Source organism: Pleurodeles waltl, chromosome 3_1 (assembly GCF_031143425.1).
Source record: "Pleurodeles waltl isolate 20211129_DDA chromosome 3_1, aPleWal1.hap1.20221129, whole genome shotgun sequence".
NCBI lineage: Eukaryota > Metazoa > Chordata > Amphibia > Caudata > Salamandridae > Pleurodeles > Pleurodeles waltl.
In genome coordinates, this window is record NC_090440.1 from 411,342,211 (window position 1) to 411,359,774 (window position 17,564).

Consider the following 17,564-nt stretch of genomic DNA (forward strand, 5'->3'; position numbering starts at 1 on the left):
GCTTAAATGATTCCCCTTCGTCGAAGTGGGAATTCTACCTTAGGAAAGCAGTATTTAGGAATAATCATAGGCTATAATGTTATTAGCCCATAATCATATAGCCTGTCTTTTGGGGGGAAAAAAAAGAACAAAACTTGAACTTTGACCAATCTGGTGCTAGCACCATCTAGAATACCCCCAAGAGAGGCTCTCGCCCTCAGATTTTCTACTACATGACGTGTGAAGGGAGTCTCCCTGAGCCCTGCTCAGTTTTTTCCTCTCAAAGCTACTTTCTACTTTGAAAAATGTCAAATGCTTCTAGAAAAGGCCATTTTTGTCCTTGTAAAACCTGTGGCAAGAAAAGGCTACATGTGGATGATCCTTACAAGGACTGCTTGTACTGTCTGTACAAGAAACATCAGGTGAAGGACTGCAAATTCTGTTGCACCTTCCCCGCTAAGACTCTGAGGGACAGAGAAGGAAGACTTCTTTTGTGGTTACAAGCGAAGTCATGTACTTCAGTTGAGGATACGGACAGCTTCAAAACCCCTAAAAAGGTCAAGGTCATCTGACCAGGGGCATTCGGAGGAGAGCTGGAAATCTCAAATCTCATAAGGACTCTTCTAAAGAGAAGGCTCATTTAGTCTCTGCAGGGTCAGCCTCCTCACAGCCGTCCTCTCCATAGCGCAAAAAGGAGAATTGTCATCGCTCTCCCTCCTCTGAGTTTTCAACATCAAGAAAGCATGATTTCAGTTTAAGTCGACCATGCTGTTGGCGACTACGTGTGTCACTGTTTCGTCGACAAGACAATCGTCATTGCTGAGATAGTCTACAACAGCTATACAGACACCAATCTCTTTAACAATAGTGAGTGCTAAGATGGGTTTAACTTGACCACTAGTTAAAGAGAAACTTCTGCTGTCGATGTCACCTTTGGAACCGTCGACAAAGTCTCCTCCACCATCGATAACCCGTCCACCGACAAAGCCATAGTTGACGAGACAATCATTGACGACACCACCGTTGACATCACTGTTGATAAGACCATCATCGTTGACACCACAGACGCCACCACCGTCAACAGTGCAATGGACTGCAGCATCATCTACTTTAAAAGAAACAGTGCCAAAATACACTGTTATTACCACCGCTGCAGACTCTCTTGATCTTCGTACGACAATCAGAGTTACCAAGTCATCAAATCTACTTTGCGTCCTGACACATCTCCTAGCAAAGTATCAACATTAGTATCAAGTCACCCCTTGGACTAGGAGGAGTCGGATGACGAGGGACCATTTGGAGACGCGTGCAGACCATCACAATTGCACGTCAAATACCAAGATGATGACGACGACTATGAGCAGCAGGAATATGAATCCTATAATACTCCCATGGTCAATATTACGAACCGCTGCAATATCACCCGTCACGCAGTACAGATGCTTGCATCCCTTATTCATGATCTTCAGTCCGTGCTTCAGGACTACAAGTGAAGGTTTCCGGATTCAGCTCCAGACCAACCATAACAACCTTCGCAGTTGCAACTCCTGCTACATCTAAATGTATACATCTACCTCCAGCAACACCTAGGTTTAAGCTGGCTTCTACATTAGCTGCACCTCCCAACAAAAATACCATTTGAATCTTCCCCTTGAGAACAGCAGTCACAAAGGCAACAATAGACCGATAGATTTCATTAGCCATACAATTTTGCCACTGTAATGCTGGCAAACCTCTGACCAGACCACCTAAGAAGAGCTATTTTATTGATCACATTAGCTAATATGAATTATGTCTGTTTTAAGTACTGCTTGCTATTCTGATTCAAGCATGTTTATCTGTGAAAGATCCAATACTGGATAAGAAAACAAGTTACTTACACCTGTAAATAAGTTATCCAGTATTGGTATCTTTCATGGATTCACATGCGACCCACCCTCCTCCCCTGTGAGGTTCACCTTCCTTTTCAGGATACATTTCAGTCTTGTGCTTGAAAATCTGAGGGGAAAGAGCCTCTCTTGGGAGAATTCTAAAGGTGCTGTCACCTGACAGATAGGCTACATGATTAAGGGCTAATAACATAATACCCAATGGCTACTCCTACATACTACTTTCCTAAGGTACCATGGGACTCCCACTTCAACGACGGGAACGATTTAAGCATGTGAATCCATGAAAGACCCAATACTGGATAACTGGGGCTACCCACGTTTCTGATAAAACATCTTCAAATCATTCAGAAGGCGGCTGCCTGTCTCATTCTCAAGATTCTCCCTCGGACAGCAGTATCAGATAATCCTTGATTTCTGCACTGGCTCCCAGTGCAAAATACATTTCAGTTCAAGGTCTCATTTGTCTATTTAGGGCCTATAATCATAAAGGCCCTCTATATCCGTGGGGAAGTTTCAAACCTTACACTCAGACGAGACCCAATAATCTGAAACTTCTCCAAGTCCCATGCATCCACAAGATCAGAATAGGTGGGAGATAATTTGCGTTTCAAGTTTCAAAGCTCTGGAATGTTCTCCCTGTTCAGCTAAAAAGCAGTCCACAAAAGCCACTTTCAGGAAAGGTCTAAAAACTCTACTTTTTGCCCCCTGTCTTGAGGTCACTTAGGTTCCTCATAGGCAGATCTCTTGAGGGTGTTTCTTTTTGCAAGCGCAGGGATATCTCTTCCGAGTAAGTGTGCACTCCATAAGTGTATTGTATTGCACCTCATTTGCAGTTTAGAAGTCTTAGCTACCCAAAGGTTGTCCAATTTTACCATCATTATGGTATCAGATTAGTTTTAAGATACAATACTTATTTAGTACATGAGGTTGGAAGAAGAGCTAGATGCATGCACCACTGTTCTGCTGGGGGTTGGAGTTTACTGATCCAAATAGACAAATTACTCACCTTCAATAATACCCTTTTTGCGGATCCCTCACCCTCTGAACTCCGAGTCCCCCCACACAGGTTTCAAAAACTTGCAACAGCTTGTGTGCCAGTAAAAGGCACCATATGAATTCATTTCAGCTTTGTATCACAAAAAAGCCACACATAGGCACAATCTCTGCATGTTGACAGTTTATCACTATGTATTCCACAACCTGCGACAGCGCTTAAATTAGTATAGACGATGTCTCAAATCTAATTTGGGAACTTTTAAACAAGAAAGTGCACTCCACAGAACAGGGAACAGGGTGGGCAGTGAAAAAACTAGAGTACCAGAAAAAGTGTTACCAAAGTTCAACAATTTGTTCCTTTTAGGAAATCATTTCGGTTAACTGAATTTTGAAAGGAACAATGCGAGAATAAATACAACGCTCTGTGACACTTCAGAGGAGAACGAACAGACCCACAGACCCATACCCCTCTTTCCCCCCCAACCTCTGGGCAGGAAAGACAGAGCGGATAAAATCCAACAGTAACAGATCAAGATACTATAACCTGAGCGAGAACATGATTAACTAGTTCAGCACGTCCCTGAAAACACAAACAAAAAGCATTACTGATTAAACAAGTTTACAGTGCTCAACCTAGTTGATCATGTCATCTAGGGAACCCCCCTGTGAGAGAAAGGTTAGTAGTAGAGCCAAGTGTGGATTCAAATGTGGTTCATGAGTCAGAAAGGGCAATAACACAACTGCTCTATAGCGACGACATTCCACAGATGGCAATACCAAGTTGAGATAGGAAACGGATTTGGATATTTCCAGAAAGCACCAAGAGCTGTCTTGGCAGCTCCTAAGCAATTCCACACAAATATATGATCACTTTGAGTTTGATATTGCAACAAGTGTAGGAAGAGACTCAACACAACAAAATACAGTTCACTTGGCAGCGGGTAGTCTAACTGTTTTCATGGTTATCAGTATTTCACACCAAAAAAGTCCAATCTTTGGTCAATCCCACCAAATAGGTTTAAAACCCCCCTCCAAACCATAGCCTCTTCATCAGGAAGAATTAGAGTTTGGCAGGGTAATTCCAGTCAGGAGAGCTATTTGAGTGTGGTACTATGTCTATTTTGTAATGAGTATTTTTATTTATGTTGTGCCAGAGGGCACACTAGTGGAAATCCAATACCTGAATCCCTAAAATATTCTCTTAATGTAACCTTAATGGATGGGGCTGCGATGTTGCCAAATGCAAATGCACGTAAAAGTGGATGTAAAAATATATGCCATAATTTAGTGTAATGGAAGCTCCCCTTTTCCAGTATGTGGAATCCCCACTTACACTCCTCAAAAAGAGAGTATTGTTTGGTTAGTAAACATGTAAGGTTGTCAAACAACTGCACGCTGCCCACTGATCAAAGGGGCCCCGATACTGAGCAGGAGAGTAAAGGCTGGGTTTCAATGTATCCGAGTATGCAGTGAAGGAAAAAATATGTCTGGGGCTTGTCCACAAAGTGTGCTCCAAACTTCCAATGTAGTCTTGATAAAGGCAATGAGGTAAGCATTAACCAGACTATCCCTTTAGGGCTTCTAGGCTAAATCACAGATGGATCTACCACAATCTATAGGTACTCAATGTTTCACAGAAGCTCTAAATGATCAGACTGCAATAATCCATAGCTGAGCATCAGTGTGTGAGAAATTGGGTTTTTGGTTGAGGAGGGTGTGAGCCCTTCTCAAGCAACAGTCGCCATTCCTTTCAGGGTGAACCACAAAAGTCACTAAATTACCCTGTGCTTAACAGTCTATAGCTTGGCTCAAAAACAGTCAGGTTTAACTTGCAATTTATTTATAAAGTACACAAAAACTAAAAGTAAAAAAATCACCACAAGAAAAATCCCACACCAATTTACAAAAATAGAGTAAATATTAATAAAACATTTGAGACCTAAACAACAAACATGTAATTAGTAGAACTAGAAATATGCATTTTTAAAGTGTTAGGTAAAAATAATACTTAAAATACAAAGAGCCAGTTTTGGTTATCTAGCTGTGCTGGGCAGGGATAAAGTCACAAGCTCAGGCTGACTGCGATGGAACAGGGGATCGATACAGGGACCAGGCTAAGCCTGCTCAGAATTGCACCTCATATCCTTGTTGCAGGGCGTTGCGCCCCACATTGGTAGCGCCAAGGAGCAATGTGAAGTCCTGCATCAAGATGCACTGATTTTGATGGAGAGCTGGAAAGGCTGCGATGTGAGCTCCAAGTCAAATTGAGTCATCCTGTGTTGGTTCCAATGAGGAGCTGTGAGGGCTGTGATGCAAGATGCACTGCACTGTTTTGGTTCTGATGAGAATGATTTTGTTCCGACGAGAAGCTGCGAGCGCTGCATCGGGTCAGGTAGGGACCACAGTTAGGCTGGCAGAGTAAATTTATCCCCACTTCCAAGGGTACAGGACTGGAGAGGCATGTGGAGCCTTAGGACTTACAGAAGGCACAGTCCAGGAGCAGGGTTTATGATGGTTGAAGCCTTTGCTGTCCTGGAGCCCCTGATCAGGTCAGCAAACCCTCTGGTAGTCTTGTGTTCAAGGTGTAGAGGGCCAGTCCTGCTTACTCAGGCAGCAGTCCTCCTTTGTCTTCCACAGCTCCAGAAGTGAGCTAAACAGTGGATCTGAGAGTCCCTTTTTTTTTTAAAAATAATGGTGCCTTCTTTGAAGTGGGAGAACTACTGGAGGCACCCCCAATGTGTGTGGAATTTCCTCTCTCCCTGCCCTGGCTCTAGCCTGGCTACAGGCACAAAAGGCTTGTGTGTAGTTTGTGTGTGAACAGGTGTAGGAAAGTACCCTCCTTTTGGCATGGTTACCCCCACTTTTTTGTCTGCTGTCAGTATGCTTTGACGGTTTTCATTGAGGTCCTGCTATCCAGGACCCCAGTGATTGTGCTCTCTCCCTCTAAATTTGGTTACCTAGGACTTTGCACACCCCACAATTGGCATAATGGTGCCCCCACTAAGTCCCTTGCATTAGGTACCCAGGGCATTGGGGCACCAGGGGTTCCCCATGGGCCGCAGCATGTAATGTGCCACCCATGGGACCCCATGCAAAATGTGTCTGCAGGCCTCCCATTGCAGCCTGCATGTAAAGGTGCATGTACCCCTTCACTACAGGTCACTGCACCAGGTCACTAAGTTACCCATGGTAGGCCCTCTTAGCCCCCCTACATCCCCCCCACACACCCCAGTCCACCTCCTACCCTAGGGAGGTGCACAGAGCTCTGCCAGGTAGCCACTTGATTCTGCATCTTGAAAATAAGATGAGCAAAGGCCCCTGGGAGCATCTGACTGATTTGTCCAGCTGGGTGAGGTCCCGACACCCCCCAACCTTTCCCCGATAGGTGGATCACTGCAGTAAGGGTCCATACAGATGCAGACTGACAAAAAGCTGATAAATACCCCCTACTGGCGTACAGGGCACTGCTCACAAAAGTCTTCCAGATCCAGTTTGACAGCTAGGAAGAATTCAAAGGTAAGAAATATGCAACTCAAAGACTTCTATTAGATCATACATATATGGCATCTAGCAAAATTCAACTCCAATACCACATCAGCTACTCCTCTGTCATTTCAAATCCGTGAGCAGTGACCATCTAAGAGTCAAACATTTCATGTCTGAAATTTGGCAGGCTCACAAGAAACAAAAACAAAAACTGCCAACTAGGCTCCTCAGGGCTGCTTACTTATGCGTCACTTGATCATAGAAGATGCAGATGTAATGTGGTTCTGTGGTTGCAAATTATCAGTGGTATAACACGTTGCTTAAAAGAGGAGAGCAGGAGAGCATGCTAAACAGGCTGCATAAACAGAGGAGACTGTGACAAAAGCAGCCATTCTAAATGAAGATGTAGCTCAAATTCACACCAGAGATGAAATAGAACAATTTAGTAAGAGTTATCAACCATGCTAAGCTAGTGGCACACCCACCCTGGACTTGCGTCTGTATGTTTGGTACCAGGTGTGCAAAACTTTGAGGAGGAAGAAAAGCAGCTATTGGTGTCACCATTGGAGTGCACTAAAGCAGGATTGAGAATGGGCTTGAGCCATAATGAACAAGTTACTTACCTTCGGTAACAAATTATCTGGTAGAGACTATCTAGCTGCAGATTCCTAACCTCAGAACGCCCTGGCTTCAGCTGCAAATCTGGAATTTTTCTGCTGAGCAGTACCCTGCGCGCGCCATCAGGTGGCATTCTTCAGAACCGCATGCGTCGTCTGGTTCTGCAAGGTGTTGTCAGTGTCGTTTGAGCCATCTGTGACGTTACGGTCTTCTATTTAGGCACTACCCCGGCACGCGTACGTCAGTTCTTTCGCCACGCCAGAAGCGCCGAGTCATGGAAGAAATAATATTTTAGTTTTACGCTTGATTGTGTGAGGAAAAAGACATGCCCTTAAGAAAGGCAAAAAATTAAAAAGTATATATCCGCAGAGCGGGGAGGCCTGGGTGGGTATAAGGAATCTGCAACTAGAGTCTCTACCAGATAATTCTTTACCAAAGGTAAGTAACTTGTTCATCTGACAGACTTCTAGCTGCAGATTCCTTACCTTAGAACAGACACCCAAGCTATTTCACACCAGGACGTCCTGCAGGAACGAGCAGGCAAAATGCCCCTCTTCTCACCTGGCTATCCAGGCAGTAGTGTGCAAGGAAGCCTACGTCGCCACTTGGCATATGTCAAGTACCGGCACGCCATGAGCCAACGCAGTGGTAGCAGCTTTTCCTCTGGTAGAGTGAGCCCTCAAGCCCTCTGGAGGCTGCTTCTTAGCCGAAGTGTAGCAAATCTTTATACAGAGAACACCCCAGCACGAAATGGATTGTTTCTGTACTGCCCAACCCTTCTTTACACCAACGTACCACACAGAGTTGGTCGTCTACCCAGACCTCTTTTGTGCGGTCAAGGTAGAAAGCTAATGCTCTTATGGGTCCAGTCGATGGAGACGCTCCTCTTCCTTAGAGGGATGCAGTGGCACAAAGAAGGTGGACAGGGTGATGTTCTGAGCCAGATGGGAAGGGGTGACCACCTTAAGGAGGAAAGAGGCACGAGTTCTGAGGAGTACTTTATCAGGATATATATTGTGAGATACGGCGGTTTTGATGATAAAGCCTGCAGCTCACTTACTCTCCTGGCAGATGTGATTGTCACTAAGAAGGCTGTTTTGATAGTGAACAGCCGGAGAGGACAGTTATGTAATGGCTCAAAAGGAGCACACATTAGGATAGTGAGTACTAGATTAGGATCCCACTGGGGAAACGCAAAAGGCATAGGTGGAAACATATGCACGAGTCCGTTTAAAAGTATCTGTACAATGGGAGATTTGAACAAAGATGGTTGGTCGGGTAAGCGTAGAAACGCCGATAAGGCAGCAAGATAGCCCTTGAGAGACCCTAAGCAGGAACCCTGTTGGGCGAGTGATAGAATAAACAGAAGACCATTCGATAGAGAAAAAGAAAGCGGATCAATAGACCTCTCTGAACAATATGAAACAAAACGTTTCCACTGGCAGGCGTAAATCGACTTAGTAGAGAGACGCCTGACTGCCAGAATGACATCACGGACTTCGGAAGGGAGGTCCTAAACCATCAACTGCAGCCGCTCAACCTTCACGCACGAAGCCGCAAAGTTGACAGGTTCGGGTGAAGAACCTTTTCCTGCTGCTGCAACAGAAGATCATCCCGAAGAGGCAGCCTGACTGGTGGACCAATGCTCATTTTGAGATTCTCTGGATACCAAACTCTGTGCTCAATCCAGGGCCACTAGGATTGCTTGGGCCCGGTCGTTCTTGATTTTCTTGAGAACTCTGGGCAGAAGTGGTATGGGCGGAAAGGCGTACAGGAGGCCTGAACTCCGCTCACGATAAAAAGCGTCGCCTAGCGATAGCCCCCTTGGAAACTCCAACGCACAAAACTGCTGACAATGTGTGTTCTCTATGAAGGCAAACAGATCTAACCAAGGCTATCCCCCACTGCTGAAACAGTCTTTGCACCACCTCTGGATGGCGATACCATTCATGGTCGGTTAAGCATCGTCGGCTGAGTTCGTCCACTTTGGCGTTTAGAGAACATGCCAGGTGTTGAACCAACAGGGTTATGCCCTGATGTTCCAGCCGTGTTCAGAGACGAAAAATCTCTTGACTAAGGGTCCACGAGCCCACACCGCCTTGCTTGTTGCACTACCACACTGCGGTAATGTTGTCCGTGAACACCTGCACTACCTTCCCTTTAACAGGAAGAAATGCCTTTATTGCTAGCCGGATCGCCCGAAGCTCCAACAAGTTTATATGGAGCCCGGATTCTGCCGGAGACCAGAGACCTCTGATCTACTACTGTGACATCTGGTTGGGGAAGGGAGAGTAGTCTACCTTTGACCCAATCGCAGTTCACTAACCACCACTGCAGATCCTTTGCAGTTCCCTCCGAGATCTGAACCATGTCGGTAAGATTTCCCTGATGCTGTGTCCATTGGAACTTCAGGTCCCACTGCAAAGCCCTCATATGCCATCTGGCACGCTTGACCAATAGGATGCAGGAAGCCATGAGTCCCAACAGCCTCAGAGTCTGTCTCACCGAAATCCAGGATAGAGGCCGAAACATCGCTATCGTAACCTGAATATCCTGGACTCGCTGCTCGGGAGGATAGGCCCGATACTGCACTGTGTGCAGAACAGCTCCGATGAAAGTGAGCTTCTGAGAGGGAGTCAGGTGTGACTTCGGCACATTTATAGTGAACCCCAGTGAATGCAGTGGGTTCACGGTCTTCTGGAGATGGGTGATGAGAGCCTGGGGCGCAGGACCCTTCAACAGCCAATCGTCTAGGTAGGGGAAGACTGAAATCCCTAACTTACGCAGATAAGCTGCCACCAACGGCATCACTTTGGTGAACACCCGAGGGGCACTGGTGAGACCGAAGGGGAGCACAGTAAATTGAAAATGCTCGTGGCCCACCTTGAACCGCAAGTAACGCCTGTGGGTGGGCGGGATGGGGTCATGAAAATACCCATCCTGCAAGTCCAACGCTACCATCCAGTCTCCTTGGTCCAAGACAGACAAGACCTGAGCAAGAGTGAGCATCTTTAATTTCTCCTTCTTGAGGAAGAGACTGACGTCCCTTAAATCCAGGAAACCGTGAAGGCCCTGGTTCTTTTTTGGAATCAGAAAGTAGCGGTAATAACAACCACTGCCTACTTCTGACATCGGGACTCTTTCTATAGCTCCCTTGGCCAAGAGAGCCTTAACTTCCTCGCGGAGCAAAACCAAACGGTCCTCCATCAACTGTTCTTATATCGGAGGGAAAGAAGGATGGGACGACTGGAAGGGGAGGGAATAGCCCATTCGTATAATCTGTAAGACCCATTTGTCCGTTGCTATGGAATGCCAGTGAAGGAGGTGAAATTGAATCCTCCCTCCAACTGGACGGACATGGTCTTGCAGAACCACACTAGGAGGGATTGGACGCAGTGGAGGGGGGCTGTGTGGTGGCCTACCGCTGGCCAGAGCCTCTGGGTCTGACGGTACCACGACCACGTCCTCTCCCAGGATGGTGTAAAACCGGAGGATGGTGGCTGAAGTTGTGGCTGCCGTGGTACTGCACCCCTTCCAAAGCCTTCAAAGGGACGGAAGACAGACTGCTGTTGAAATGGCGCTGAGAGGCCCAAGGATCTGGCCGTAGCTCAAGAATCCTTGAACCTCTCAAGCGCGGAGTCTGCCTTTTCACCAAAAAGGCAAGAGCCATCAAAGGGCATGTCCATCAAACTTGAATGGACATCCCCTGAAAAGCCAGTCGAACGTAGACAGGCGTGGCGACATAGGGCCACTGTCGATGCAATCACTCTACCTAGCGAGTCGGTCATGTTCAATCCACACCTGACTGTAAACTTGGCTGCATCTCTACCTTCCTTGACAGCCTGGGTGAGTGTCCCGTATGCCCTTCGGGACCTGGGGCAGCACCTGTGCCACCGTATCCCATAAAGTATGGGAAAAACGGCCCAATAGGCAAGAGGTTTTTACGGACCTCAATGCGAGGCTGGAGGAAGTAAACATTTTCTTTCCAAGCTGATCTAGCCTCTTGGATTCCCTATCCGGTGGAGCGGAAGGGAAGGCACCACGGGAAGTTGGGGATTGGTTGGGTGTTAAGGAAACTAGGGTCGTTTGGAGCAGGTCTATGGCAGCGGCCGAATGTCCTAGTCACAGGAGCCTGTGTGCTGGGTTTGGACCATGTTCCCAGAAGGACGTCCATTAGGACCTCAATGAAGGGCAACAACGGCTCTAATGTAGTCACCCCCAGATGAAGCACCTCTGTCAGGAGATTGGTCAGGAGATTTGTCGTGACTGGCTCCACGGGCAAGTCTAGGTCCAAAACCTCAGCTTCCCTACGCACCACCATACCATAAGAAGCTCCCTCCTCCATAGCCACGTTAGGAGGAAAGAGCATGCCAGTATCTGAAGACAACCCCAGTCCACTGGCTTCCCCTAGATCCTCATACCCGTCCTGTTCTTGCTCCAATTCACACTCTAAAGGGTCCTCAGACCCCTCCCACTCCTCTCCTGTGCCTGGCTGTTCAAAATAAGGCTCAGGCAATGAGCTGGGCCTAATCAGCACAGTCTGAGTTGTACAACGTCACTCTGGCTCATCCGGAATGAGAACTGGGCTACCACCAGTGGGCGCTGGTGGTGGAGGAAGCATCGATGTCAGACCCAGTTCCTGTCAGCATCCACTACCGGATCCTGGGGTCCCCCACGGCGCAGAGGCTGAGGCCGGCAAATCCGATGGGGCCCCAGCTGACCCACCCGAGGGTGCAGCCCGCTCAAACAGAAGGCGCATGGCCTCGTAAAACTCTTATTTGAGCGGGGAACGCTCTGTTCCCCGGAAAAGGGGGAAGATGTTGAGTTGGCCCTGGCGACGGCTCCGCGGAACCGCACTCTGAACATAAACGTTCCCTAGACGCCTTGTCAGCCGATGGGCATGGAGAAGTCAAAGTCTGCTTGGACTTCTTCTTGTGCCTCTTACCTGAATAATGGGATGACCGCGAATGCGAGGAAGAGGACTTGGGGCTCCGGGAGCAGTGCTGCGACCTCCTCCTCCTGCAGGACCGTGACTTCCTCAGAGGAGTGCCGACCGAAGACGGCTGTCGGGCCGCTAGAAGTTTGAGGGATCTCTCTCTCTCTCAAGGCCTTCGGAGCTATGGCCCGACAGTCGGAACACGAAGTCGAGTCGTGATCCTTCTACAAAAACCAGAGAGACACTGTGTGGATCCGTGACCGACATGGTGCAAGGACGTGCACCACACGGTTTCAATCCAGTCTTTCTAGAAGACATGTTCAAACAATCAGGCCGAAAAAACGACAACCGAAGAAAAAGGGTAGCTCTTTCCAGATCTGCGCTTAACTGGCGCGGAAGGAAAAGAACTGGCGTACTCGCGCCGGAGTGGTGCCTATATAGAAGACCATGACGTGTCAGACTGCTTCAACGACACCACGCGGAGCCAGACTACGCACGCAGATCCGAACGATGCCACCCGATGGCACGCTCAGGGTACTGCTCAGCAGAAAAATTTCAGATTCAAAGTGGACGCGGGGGAATTCTAAAGTAAGGAATATGCAGCTAGAAGTCTATCATATGCAGAAGTATGATTACAGGCTCACTAGTATGGATGTTCTGTCTAGTGTCGGGAAAGACTATGAAAAATCAACTTGTCAAGTTAGTCTCCTATATAGACACTGGGATGACACTTCAGACCGCTGCTCAACAGCAACCTGGAACCTCATTGCTGCCCCAAGGTTCATTCTTGCAGAGGACTGCCGCTACTTGTACAACAAAGTACGAAAGCAGAAAAATCAGCAGAAGCCCTAGTGTGAGCTAGTTGCAATTTAAAGAAGTTAACCTAGCAGACAGATACACCTTAAAAAGATACACTGTAATTAGTCTGCTGAAACCCATGGAAACCTGCAACAGCTACAGGTGTAGCTGGCAATGTCACATCTGTTCTAAAATGTTGAAAGGTGATAGGGCAAACACCAGGGAATGCAAAGTCAATTGACAGAAAGCAACTGGAGACATTCCACTTTTCTATATTATGAAGTAATGGATCTGTTTAATAGCTGGTAAAATTCACACCAGCACTGCAGAAGACCTTCCCGCATGTTGAGATCCCTACTGTTAAAAGGCCAGTCTATTAATTAATATACATACACATATATATATATATATATACACATATATATATATCTCAACAAAAACTGTAGGAAAAAAAAAACCCTATGCCGCTATGCCTTAATAGTTCATAACCAGGAACAGCATTAAACACAAACCATTCATTTACATCCAAATAATTTTAAAAAGAAAAACAGCCAACACTTGGCAACCGTACCAGAAAGCCACTAAAGTTAAACATAGTAATTAACAAAAACCTTCTCATTTTACAGATACACCCTATTGTGCAACCATTTCACCCTCTCCCTGACTGTGTGCTGCCCAGAAATTGGTAGAGGTAGTAAATTACCGCAAACTCAGAATAGGTGCTGGCAACAGAATTAACGCTGAGGTTACGCTGTGAAGCAGCCGAGTGGGTGTACACACCGCTCACAGTGGTTGAATTGAACTGTGACATATTCTCTTTGATACTCTCCAACAGGCCTATCCGCGGTGGCTTCATCACTCTGTTTGGAGTTCTGGATGCAACCTATTTGAAAAGAAAGAAGAAAATGTTACTTGTAATCCTAATTCTCAGTTATATTTTTTTATTAAATTGATACACTGAATACCTGTGTCTGAGTGTTTGATATCAATATCATTGCCTATGCACTAAACGAAAACATTTAAATTGCAAAGCATATTAAATGTATTATTCATTAAAAAAACAAGTGTAGGAAGTTGGCTCTGTATGCACTATTTCAAAGTAAGGAATAGTATGCACAGAGTCCAAGGGTTCCCCTTAGAGGTAAGATAGTGGCAAAAAGAGATAATACTAATGCTCTATTTTGTGGCAGTGTGGTCGAGCAGTAGGCTTATCAAAGGAGTAGTGTTAAGCATTTGTTGTACATACCCAAGCAATAAATGAGGAACACACACTCAGACAATTCCAGGCCAATAGGTTTTTGTATAGAAAAATATCTTCTTAGTTTATTTTAAGAACCACAGGTTCAAGATTTACATGTAATACTTCAAATGAAAGGTATTGCAGGTAGGTACTTTAGAAACTTTTAATTAGCAAAATAGCATATACAGTTTTCACATAAATCACATATAGCTATTTTAAAACTAGAAACAGTGCAATTTTCAACAGTTCCTGGGGGGAGTAAGAGTTTTAGTTTTTGCAGGTAAGTAAACCACCTACGGGGTTCAAGTTTGGGTCCAAGGTAGCCCACCGTTGGGGGTTCAGAGCAACCCCAAAGTTACCACACCAGCAGCTCAGGGCCGGTCAGGTGCAGAGGTCAAAGTGGTGCCCAAAACGCATAGGCTTCAATGGAGAAGGGGGTGCCCCGGTTCGAGTCTGCCAGCAGGTAAGTACCCGCGTCTTCGGAGGGCAGACCAGAGGGGTTTTGTAGGGCACCGGGGGGGAACACAATCCACACAGAAAGTACACCCTCAGCAGCACGGGGGCGGCCGGGTGCAGTGTGCAAACACGCATCGGGTTTTCAATAGGTTTCAATGGGAGACCAAGGGGTCTCTTCAGCAATGCAGGCAGGTGAGGGGGGCGGGCTCCTCGGGGTAGCCACCACCTGGGCAAGGGAGAGGGCCACCTGGGGGTCGCTCCTGCACTGGAGGTCGGATCATTCAGGCCCTGGGGACTGCGGGTGCAGAGTCTTTACCAGGTGTCGGATCTTAGAAGCAGGCAGTCGCAGTCAGGAGGAGCCTCGGGATTCCCTCTGCAGGCGTCGCTGTGGGGGGTCAGGGGGGGGCAACTCTGGCTACTCACAGTCTCGCAGTCGCCGGGGAGTCCTCCCTGAAGTGATTGTTCTCCACAAGTCGAGCCGGGGGCGTCGGGTGCAGAGTGTCAAGTCTCACGCTTCCGACGGGAAACGCAAGTTGTTCCAAAGTTGCTTCTTTGTTGCAAGTCACAGTTTTGGGTGAACAGAGCCGCTGTCCTCAGGAGTTCTTGGTCCTTCTAGATGCAGGGCAGTCCTCTGAGGCTTCGGAGGTCGCTGGTCCCTGGGGAGCGCGTCGCTGGAGCAGTGTCTTTAGAAGTGGGGAGACAGGCCGGTAGAGCTGGGGCCAAAGCAGTTGGTGTCTCCGTCTTCTCTGCAGGGTTTTTCAGCTTAGCAGTCCTCTTCTTCTTAGGTTGCAGGAATCTGTTTTCCTAGGTTCTGGGGAGCCCCTAAACACTGAATTTAGGGGTGTGTTTAGGTCTGGGAGGGCAGTAGCCAATGGCTACTGTCCTTGAGGGTGGCTACACCCTCTTTGTGCCTCCTCCCTGAGGGGAGGGGGGCACATCCCCAATCCTATTGGGGGAATCCTCCATCTGCAAGATGGAGGATTTCTAAAAGTCAGAGTTACCTCAGCTCAGGACACCTTAGGGGCTGTCCTGACTGGCCAGTGACGACTCCTTGTTTTTCTCATTATCTCTCCTGGACTTGCCGCCAGAAGTGGGGGCTGTGTCCAGGGGGCGGGCATCTCCACTAGCTGGAGTGCCCCGGGGCATTGTAACATGAAGCCTGAGCCTTTGAGGCTCACTGCTAGGTGTTACAGTTCCTGCAGGGGGGAGGTGTGAAGCACCTCCACCCAGAGCAGGCTTTTGTTTCTGTCCTCAGAGAGCACAAAGGCCCTCACCACATGGGGTCAGAAACTCGTCTCTCAGCAGCAGGCTGGCACAGACCAGTCAGTCCTGCACTGAACAATTGGGTAAAATACAGGGGGCATCTCTAAGATGCCTTCTGTGTGCATTTTGTAATAAATCCAACACTGGCATCAGTGTGGGTTTATTATTCTGAGAAGTTTGATACCAAACTTCCCTGTATTCAGTGTAGCCATTGTGAAGCTGTGGAGTTCGTTTTTGACAGACTCCCAGACCATATACTCTTATGGCTACCCTGCACTTACAATGTCTAAGGTTTTGCTTAGACACTGTAGGGGCAAAGTGCTCATGCACCTATGCCCTCACCTGTGGTATAGTGCACCCTGCCTTAGTGCTGTAAGGCCTGCTGAAGGGGTGACTTACCTATGCCACAGGCAGTGTGAGGTTGGCATGGCACCCTGAGGGGAGTGCTATGTCGACTCAGTCCTTTTCTCCCCACCAGCACACACAAGCTGGCAAGCAGTGTGTCTGTGCTGAGTGAGTGGTCCCCAGGGTGGCATAAGACATACTGCAGCCCTTAGAGACCTTCCTTGGCATCAGGGCCCTTGGTACCAGGGGTACCAGTTACAAGGGACTTACCTGGATGCCAGGGTGTGCCAATTGTGGATACAAAAGTACCAATTGTGAAAACAAAAGTACAGGTTAGGGAAAGAACACTGGTGCTGGGGCCTGATTAGCAGGCCTCAGCACACTTGCAAATCAAAACTTAGCATCAGCAAAGGCAAAAAGGGGGTAAACCATGCCAAGGAGGCATTTCCTTATAAATACCATAGTTAAAAACTGGTACAACAGACCTGGAAGGTTTAATCTTTGATCAGTTAGTAATGGACTCCGCCGCCCACAGCCTATGTACAATTTCTGTCCCAACAGCAATTATCGCAATTACAAAGAACAGGCTTATTTGCCAGACTGACCACTTCATCGTGGCTCGCACATCTACATTCTCACCATCCGACCAAGTAAAGATGACCATCCAGTGACGATAAGCTGACCTATCAAAATATCCGCACATAGAGTTCTGTGCCAGAAAATGCCTTTTCATATGCTACCCTAGCCCCTAAGCCACCATAAATACACAATTCAGAAGAGGGTTTCACCAGAAAACGTGGAAAGACCAAATGATAAATCTATGGAGTATTAAACTAACTTCAATTATTTCTTTCAAAACACGACTTAAGCCAGGAGAAATCTGAAGGCAAAATGGATTCTGACAATTAACTCTCCCAACAGTTTTTACATAACTATCACTCGTTACATGAAGCTTTTGTGTCATTTCTGCAAGCAAAATTGTAAATGGATTCTATCAAACCCTGTTCCCTGGGGGGCATACGTTCAAGCAGCAGCTACTGGGCCTAAGCTGTGAGGGCTGGAGTCGTCTCACTCATGTTCAGGGTCCATCCTATTATGGCTCTGCAAATTGAGCTAGGTACACTCCCTTCAGCATTTACCACTCATTAATAGCAACACCGGGCAGTCACAGGCATCTCCGGGAGGTAGCAAAGAAATGTGCAAGCTCAGAACTATTACACCTAGCAGTGCATTAACAGATTGTTCAGCTCTGTGCTTTACTTCGTCCCACTCCATGTCTGGGTGATCCTGCATCTTTTTCTTAAAGCTCTTTTTGTCTACAGGCCTTGTGAATTTTTGACTCCTATAACCATAAATCTGTTGCACAATGGGGGAATTTCTCAGCTATCACACAGGCCATAATCCTGAAGGCATCCAGCCAATTATCAAAGTTCCTGACCTTTCTCACGCATGCCCTTTCTCTCTTATCCTCCTCTTTCTTTTCACACGTTGTGAGATCAAGTCCCTCTGTTTGGATTTCTAGCAGCATGAAGAGGTCTATAAACTCCTTGCGCCA

The 17,564-nt window shown here is 47.2% G+C and overlaps 1 protein-coding gene across 2 annotated transcripts in view; it reads right to left on the bottom strand.

The window, feature by feature from the left end:
* PRC1 (protein regulator of cytokinesis 1) overlaps positions 1–17,564 on the bottom strand; it is a 317,616-nt gene that overhangs the window by 56,000 nt on the left and 244,052 nt on the right. Inside the window, exon 13 of one of the 2 annotated variants that reach the window (XM_069222650.1) lies at positions 13,409–13,588. In XM_069222650.1, coding sequence (XP_069078751.1) covers positions 13,409–13,588 — 180 coding nt within the window. The remainder of the gene's footprint in view (positions 1–13,408; positions 13,589–17,564) is intronic. The other variant, XM_069222651.1, reaches the window with a different exon arrangement.